The sequence below is a fragment of the Dendrobium catenatum genome, unplaced genomic scaffold, assembly GCF_001605985.2.
Source record: "Dendrobium catenatum unplaced genomic scaffold, ASM160598v2 fragScaff_scaffold_1189, whole genome shotgun sequence".
In the NCBI taxonomy this organism is placed as follows: Eukaryota; Viridiplantae; Streptophyta; class Magnoliopsida; order Asparagales; family Orchidaceae; genus Dendrobium; species Dendrobium catenatum.
The window spans coordinates 257,233-266,171 of NW_021319651.1; the positions used below are offsets into that span (position 1 = coordinate 257,233).

Here is an 8,939-nt window from a genome sequence, read left to right on the forward strand (position 1 = left end):
TAGACAGGATGCTATACGCGGCAGTTCTTTTGTATCTGACGCGAGGAAGCATAATAATTGTTCATATAATTGGAATTGCCATAACCTATTTTTACTCAGATAAAGAGCCTATATTATATATACATTAGGTACGCTCAGGTCGACAGCCCTCAGCCAACTTATTTCCTGATTAAGAGAGATTTGACCCCACCCTTGTCCTTCTTTATTTCAAGATAAAAAAATTATGAGATTTTTTAACAAATAAATAAATTAATTATTTATGAAAAAAATCCAATATTTTTTAATAGATATTTAAATTATAAATCTTACAATAAGTTAAATATGTAAATTATATTTTCTAAATATCTAAATTTTTATGGGATACAATAGGAGTATCAAAATGGGTTAACCGATTGGGATTTGTTCATAACTTCAAAATTGGATCATATTTAATAAAAGGTTAAAAATTGATCTTAATTATGGCCTCATGTTGGAAAACTAGATGACCCAAAATCGGACATGCAACTCATTGGTGATGGGAAAAATAATAATTTGTTTGAAATAACTTATCGATATAGAGTTTTTATGCTAATCAATCAAAAATAAAAAATCAACATCAATACACCCAAAAAAATTAAGGAAAAAAACCTAAAGGTGCTTTTTCGGTCAAAATTAGATGTGCGGGTCACTTTCGTAAGCTAACTCGATTGAACTTCACCCAATTAAACGGATTAAATTTCTAATCCGCAACCCAATCTAAATTTATTTAAACTAATCAATTAATAACTTAAATTTTTCGGAGTCAAAATATTATCACTACCCCTAGATAGCGAGCTTTTGTCAAAGAATTATATAAATTTTGTACTTATTGTCGAACTTATTCCCTTAGTGGAGTTCATCCTTTTTTTTCTCTTAGAAGAGTTTACATTTAAATGATTAAAATATGATAATAATTTATTTTTACTAAGTAATTATATTATTATATATATATAATTAATATATTAAATCAAAAAGACCTATTATTCATAGAAGAAAATCATTACAATACTAATCGCCAACAAACCAATGTGGACAAAAAGACAGAAAAACAAAACAAGGCAAAAAAGATACGAAACAAAAACAGTAAGCAGAAATAAGATTACAGAGACTCAGAAATGAAAGCCCTACTACACCAATCTGCGGCAGCCACGACCATCCTTCCTGGATCATTGCAATGCCTTCACTAGATAAGTTGGCTTGGAAAAGACCGACTTGACAGAGAGCAAATGGTAGTATAAATGCGAAAGTTTGTTTGTAGTGAGAAGGACAGCTGCAAAAAAACATCTAACTTAACAAGTAAGAAACAATAAACCAACCCAAAAGACATAATGCAAGTTGAAGTCAAGTTAGAGCGACCACCGAGAAAAATACAAAGAAAAATTATGAGATTTTCAAAGGGCTGCCCACTCATTCGCTTGCCAGCCATATTAGTAAGCTTTTAGCAAAAGTCACATATAAATCTAAAGAATAGTCATAGAAAGATATAAATTATTTGTCAGAAAAAAATGAGAAATTTGATTATTCTTTTAAAGAATGCCAAAAAAAAAAATTTATAAATTAACTTAATATACTATATATAATATTATTTATTGTAATATTATAATATAAATCTATATATAAGGTAGAGGTAGATCTTTATTCGGACAATCAGATATTATGTAATCTTAATGTTCCAAATACTGTTTGAGTACGCAACTTCACGAATGATTCCAAAATGTGTTTTGATAGATACTGTAAATGTACACAAAGGCCATCATTATTGTAACTTTTTTTTTTCTTCCTAATGTATCTCTTCATGATTCACCTATGCACATCCTAAGTTGTTATTTTGGGCTGCGTATGTGCTCTCCTCTAGGTTTTTCCGTCTCCGCGTTGCTTATTAGTCATGCTTTTCTCATCTTTGATTTCTCTCATCTCCTTTTGGAGGAATAAGGACCCGCCCATCCTTTATTTGTGATAACTTAGATTTTTCCCATCATCTATCTTTCTCTATTTCTTCCTCTCTTCTTGAACCCAAGCCACTTCCTAGTCACCCTCCCAAGCCACTTACTAATCGCCCTCCTTACCTCATGTGTTCCCAACTCCAACTTCTTGTTGAGCTACATCTTATGTCAAGAAGGTAAAACATGTTTCTTATATGAAGAAAATGATGAAGGAACCAAACTATAGAATCTTGCTCTAATGTGCTATGCTCTTGATAGATGACCTTTCTATGGTAACTTCTTGAAGTGGTTAGTAAGTTATGGAAGCTATGAGGCACATTTGAGTTACTCTATCATGCAAATGACTCTTTTTATATTTAAGTTTCTTTACAGTGAAGTTCTAAAAATGGTTAACAATGGTAGCTTGTGATTTAGAAATGAAAGAACATTTTTTTTCTCATTAGTGAGTGTGCAAGTTTTTACAACCCGTCAAACCAATCAAAGAGGACTTCAAGGATGTTTCGATATAGGCTATGCTTCCTAATTTTTCATTGTGTTGTTGGTTGAAAATCAGGATTTCAAATATTGGCAATGAATTTGGTACTCTTACTTTTGACCCTCTCATGGCTAATAGATCCAAGTTGACATTTTGTAGGATGAGCGTGCAAGTTTCTAGAACCTCAGTTCTTCCGGATATCATTGTACTACTAATAATAGGACAAGATATTGAACAAAAATTGAAGATTCTCTCCTTATGTTGGTTGTGATACTTTTGCTCATGATGATTCTAATTACTCCAATTCCCTAAAACTTTATAACTCACACTCAGCCTTCAATTAATTTTTGTCACAATATAAATGAAAATATAAATAGAGGTAGTATGTGTAGAAGGAGTAACCATTCCAAACATGTCCTCTCTTCCCATATTAGTGTATTAGTGTTTCCTTTGCATTTGCTCTAAATCTAAATATCCCAATCTTTTGCTCGCTCTTCTCTTTCTAAGTTTGAAGGTACCTCTAATGATTTGGCTAATAATAACTTCTCCCTTGCCCACTGCTCTGCCAGTTTATTGGCATCTCCTTCTTAGGCATCTGACAACCCTTCTATATTAGATAAGAAAAACTCTATAGTGCAATTCACGCTCATAATATGCAACCGTTCTCCACTAAAAATAAAAAAGACAGACAATAAGGAGTTGTCCATTCCTTTTTATAATAAAGTGTGTCATTTCCCAATATTCTTTTTTGGAATGTGAGGGGTTTAAATGACAATGGTGGAATAATTAATTGTAGAAATTTTGAAAAATATCACATGGTTGGCCTTTTTTATCTTCTTTAAATTAAACTCTGTATCTCTTCTTTATATTATTCTTTCTATATTACCCACTGAAGCAGTGTGCAATTGCACCTGTTATGACCATGGTAATTGGTAAGGGTAATGTAATGGAATTTTTATATTAATACTTCTTGTATGTGTCTTTGAATATTCTTTATGCATGTAAAAATCTAAAATTGTTCGTGAAATAAAAAATATGGAATTTTTTCCTTGGAAAAGGCGCCGCGGTCTTGAGTTCTCTATATTTTTGGAAAAATATGGAACACTACAGAGCTGAGATTGGACATCATGATGCTATATCCAAATTCAATAAAAATATCAAAATCCACACATTTTTATTTTTCAAAAAAATTCCACCCCTCTTCAAACAACCAACTAGAGGGAGGAGAGAATTTTAGAGAGTGAAAGTTGGGATTTGGGAGACTTAGGTCCATTTTTTGTTGTCGGCCTAGATCAAAAAATTATTCGAATTGAGGTGGTTACATCATGTTTATCTCAATTTTCAGAAGTTACAAAATTTTTGAGATTTTCTTATTTAAATTATAAATTTGTAATGTAGAAACGAGGATAACTTTGTATCCTTTAAACTTTTAACATGTAACTTTTTGTATATTGTAGATATGATCATTTTGAATATTTAAGTATTTTTTATAAAAATTTTACCTGTTAGTTTGAAAAGTGCACTATTTTTATCAAATTAGATAATAATTTTAATCCAAAAAATCTAAGACTATAGTATAATTAAAGTTTCAAAATAAAATTTTGAATAATATCCGATAAATGAAGTACTTATATATTTAAATTCAATACAAAGTCTGTTATATTTGAGTCATCTGCAAGCAATATTATTCTCTGTTCATTAAATTGTTATTACCTACTTTTAAAATAAGTAAATGCATAATGGGTTAATCATAAAAATTAAGGTCGATATGTGTGACTTATTGAGTTGTTCATACACATCTATTATGCATTCTATTTTAGGAATTTTTATTTGGTTCGGTTGACCGGATGCTTCTCTGCATCTGGTCGGAGGACGTAATAATTGTTCCTATTTTAGGCCAGGAAAACAGGAATGAGCTTATTGAGTAGTTGAGGTTGTAGGGTTTGATATGTTTGTGTCAATATAGGTACTTTTCTAATTTTTTTACAGTCATGACTAATTCTATTTTATTTTATTATGATCTGTAGAAATGTACTTTTTTTTGTATAGAATATGTTGTAAACATATACATTTTGAAGATGAATTAAAAGAAAAGAATTATGTATGAAATTATTTTCTTTAAATTGGAAGCTAATTAGTGGCTCTATAGTTCGTTTTAAATTTTTTAAAAAATTGAAATCCTTCCAAAACTTAGATATTTGACTTGCTCTGTCACCACACAATGATATTAATTACCGGTCGTATTTATGGGTCATATAAAATTGGATTGTGACACTTTCACTATGAGATAAGTTCAATATTTTTTCTAAAGAGAAGAGCTATAATAACTTTCAACCATCTTCCAATGATCACATTTGCGTTAAAGGGAATGCTACTAGAGTCTCTTGCTCCATCTAACTTTATCAAAATTATTGAGAAATTTTTTTTTTTGGTATCCCTCATTGTCTTTGCAAATTTGTTGATTTCAAACTCATGCATTATTGGAAGGGTTATAGCCAACAATATCATTCTTTTCAATGAACTACTTCTTGGTTTCACCTATTCCACCAACCTAAATACATCTATTATAAAATTCACATTAAGAAAGCTTTTAATGATATCAACCCTTAATTCTTCTATGATAGATTAAGATCTTTGGGGTTCCCTAAAACTAGTCATTCGGAGGCCAATTAGAATGCGCCATGTCAGCAATACCGAATTGTGGTATCGAGCAAGAGATGACGTGGCACATTATGGTTGGTCTCCGGACAGTGTTTGATGTCCGCACATAATAATTAATCGACTTTTAAAGGGTCTGTGTGGAACGACCGTAATTTTTTATAAAAGTGATTGTAAAGCAATTGTGGATAAAACAAATTTTTTTAAAGTGAATGTAGAAAATAGCTTTCTAGCACAAAAAAACTAATTAAAAGCAATGATAGTCGTAACTTGTAACAATCTGATTAGCTATCTCTAATCCTAGGGGTGTCAATTCGGGTCAGCGGGTCGGGTTCGGGACGAACCCGGAACTGACCCGGCACTGTTCAGGTCAACCCGAACCCGACCCGTTTTTAAAAATGGGTCAGGTTTCTGGACCCGAACCCGTCCCGATTCGGGTCCGGGTCAACCCGACCTGACACGAATGACCCGAAGTTGACCTAAAATTGCAAATTTTCAAGTCAAAATCGGGTCAATATTCGATTTTAGGGTCAAAATCGGGTAAAAAACGGGTCAATCTCGGGTTTTCGGGTCAAATATGAGTTTTCGTGTCAATTTAGGGTTGCTGGTCAACCCGAACCTGACCCGATTTTAAAACGGGTTGATTTGTTCAACCCGAACCCGACCCGTTTCAGGTTCGGGTTGACCTGAACCCAGATTTTTCCGGGTCGGGTTCGGGTCGTGTTTCGAGTCGTGTCAAAAATTGACATCCCTATGTAATCCTTTTTTTAATTTTAATTTCCTTAGTTTACTTCTTGCTTATAAAATATACAAATAGAGTTATAACTACAATTTGTAGAATAATGAAAAATAAAAAATAATTATCACACTTTTTTTTCTCTCTCTACAGTTTGTATCTACTTTGAGATTAGTGTAATATATAAATAATATTAAAATACTATTTCAAAGTATATTCAAATAATTTAAAGCCCATATTATTATATTAATTATTTTTTTTAATCGGCATCTATTGACATAAATTTTGCTGATCTCACATAATAGTAAAAATTTATTGTTGTTGTTGTAATATATATTGTCGTAAAATTTCTAGTGAAAGTAGCATTATGATTATATAATTGTATAGAGAAAAAAAAATTGGATCAGAAAATTTTAGCTGTAATTGAGTCAAACTAATTCATGAGCCGACTCAGGTTCAACTCGATAAATAGCTCGTGAGTTGAGCTCGATGAGATAATGAGTCAAATTTGAGCCGGCCCTAACTCTACTCATTACCTAGCGGGCAACTAGTTTAAAAAATATTAATACAAAACGCTTTTAAAATATTTTAGTATTTTAAGTACAAAGTTATTAAAAATATTTAAAAAATATATTGAGTTTCTTATATTAAGGTATTTTTGATTATTTTTCTTCTGCTTTATCATTTTTTTTATAATTCATTTTAAAAATTTCTTAAATTATAATCATTTTCTCTCTTTTATATTGAACGAGCTAGCTCGTGAGCCGACTCGAACTCGTAAAAAAAAATTCGGCCTTAAACTTGATTAATTTATCAAGCTAAAGCTCAAATCAGAGAAGACTAATGCTCAACTCGACTCTTTTAGACCACCAGAATATTCTTATTTGGATAGAATAAATTTTATTATTAAAGCTAATTTTTATGTAAATGTAATATATAATTAATCAATTATTTATTATATTGCCTCCATTAAAAAACTAATCTTGAATAATCAGATTTTTTCAGTTGAGTTACTATGTTAGCGTCATCCACTGCTATTTAAGGGCTTGGCGGTGAGCCGAGCTTGCTCTTCATTCTTGGATTCTCCATCTTCCTATCTTCCCCACTAAGAGTCCATCTCCACCTCCGATCTTGGTCTAATCTTCGAATTTTTGAACAAGTTGATCCGATTCTCGATCTATTTAGGGTTTCAATAGTAGATCACTCCTTAGATCTAGCGGCGATCCAACGACGATGGGGCTCTCAAGCCTGCCAACTCCATCGGAGTCAGTCCTCACTCTCCTCCTTGTGAACACCGCGCTAACGATCTCGATCCTTAAAGAAATCTTCCGATCTGCGCTCCACATCTTCGGCCTCACGCCGGAGATCGATTCGGCAGTGGCGGAAAGCACGGCGGAAATCCCCAATCTGTTTTCGCCGGCGGAGGAGAATCTGACGGAGAGGTTCCGGAGTCGGATCAAAGCGGTTCGATTCGGGTACCACCGGCACGGTGACTGCCGGGTTTGCTTAGCCGGGTTCGAGCCGGAGTCGGTAGTGAACCGTCTTCCATGTGGGCATCTCTTCCACAAGAGCTGCGTCGAGCGATGGATGGAATACCGAAACACCACTTGTCCTCTCTGCCGCTCCCACCTTCTTCCCGCCGACAATTCAGCGGTTGCCACTGAGCCACGGTCGCACCTGCAGGGATATTGAACGGAGAAAAGTGAGATTTGGGAGCTGATAGAAGGGTATTGGTGTGATGGCGCTGCTTAAGTTATCCCTCGCTCTTCTTTTTCTTCTTCGCTGTGTAAATTCGGAGTGGCTTTGTGAATTTCTGTTTGATGCTAATTGCTAAATCCGCCGAGCTTCGTCTTTTATCTTTCTACAGTTTTAAGGGATGTGTTCGGATTGTGTTTGTGCTAATTCCTACATAAAATTTACTATCTTTTTAAATATTAATTTTTCTCTTATTTTTTCTTCAAAAAAAAAAAAAATCTTATTTTAAGCTAAATTTAAAATTTAGTAAATTTTGAGGAAAATATTATTTAAGATATTTATATTACTTCATTTAAATGTTCCTCTTTTTTTTTTAGTTTTTTTTTTCAAATAATTTATCAATTTTAATTAAATTTAACAATATATAACATATTCTTAACCATTTAACATCTTCATGGTTAGTTGAATTTGATTTTATATGATAAATAATTACTCCAATTTTTTTTTGAGACATTTAGGTCAATTAAGACAAATTCATACAAAGATTATATCCGTAAGACTTGAATTTGAGGCCTGTTAGTTGGTAGTCAAAACTCTTTACCAACATACTATTATGAGCACGGGCGAAACTCTTTTAGGGGGGGTGGCAATCCCCCCCCCCTAAAACTTTTAAAATACTATGATATTTAGGCAATTGCTTCAAACAAATAGTAAAATGCATTCATTATTTTATTTTAAATTTGAATTCCAAAATATTCTTACAACCAAAATTTGTTCTGGGGGAGCTGCTCCTGGAAACCCCCGCAGGGGCGTTGCCCCTTGACCCCGCGTCCTAACCGGAAAGGTCGAACCCCGCCAGGGGGCGCTGCCCCCTTGCACCCCTTACAGTTATTTATAAATTTACCTCCCCTGAAAATTAAAGCTGGTTCCGCCCTTGATTATGAGATGCATCTACAATTAAATTCTACTTGTAGCTAATGGTGATGTGATAAACAACAAATTCGAGGTTGCCGAAAACTCCAAATAAATGGCAGATTCAAGTTTACTGGCAACTTAAGAAATTACAGGAGAAACAAATTATCTCTTTCTTTTATTTATTCTAATGTCTCCAAATGTTTACTATTTATAAATATAAAAGATTATTAAAAAGTTTATAAAAATTTATTAAATATCTAATAATTCTATTCAACTTAATTATCTATTACATTTACTTGCTCAATAAAACATAAAATCTATTTGGGATTCCTCACAAAGAGCTCCTTAGTGTTTTATTTTTATAGTAAGAAATCATGTTAGTTATTCCTTAGCCTTATGAATTGTGAACTTTGCAACTTAATAGGGCTGATGTAAAGTTTTCTAAAAATTTAAAAGAAATTTGGTTCATGATAAGCTAGTAATTAATACTCAATAAAGT

At 32.7% G+C, this 8,939-nt stretch overlaps 1 protein-coding gene across 1 annotated transcript; it reads left to right on the forward strand.

The window, feature by feature from the left end:
• Positions 1–6,891: 6,891 nt before the first annotated feature.
• On the forward strand, positions 6,892–7,721 carry LOC110107177 (probable E3 ubiquitin-protein ligase XERICO). Its single transcript, XM_020837364.2, has one exon. The coding sequence runs from the start codon at positions 7,064–7,066 to the stop codon at positions 7,520–7,522; it is 459 nt and encodes a 152-aa protein (XP_020693023.1). The 5' UTR covers positions 6,892–7,063; the 3' UTR covers positions 7,523–7,721.
• The last annotated feature ends 1,218 nt before the right edge of the window (positions 7,722–8,939 follow it).

Coding starts and splice junctions, on each gene's coding strand:
- LOC110107177 (XM_020837364.2), top strand. CDS start 7,064: ATGGGGCTCTCAAGCCTGCCAACTCCATCGGAGTCAGTCCTCACTCTC.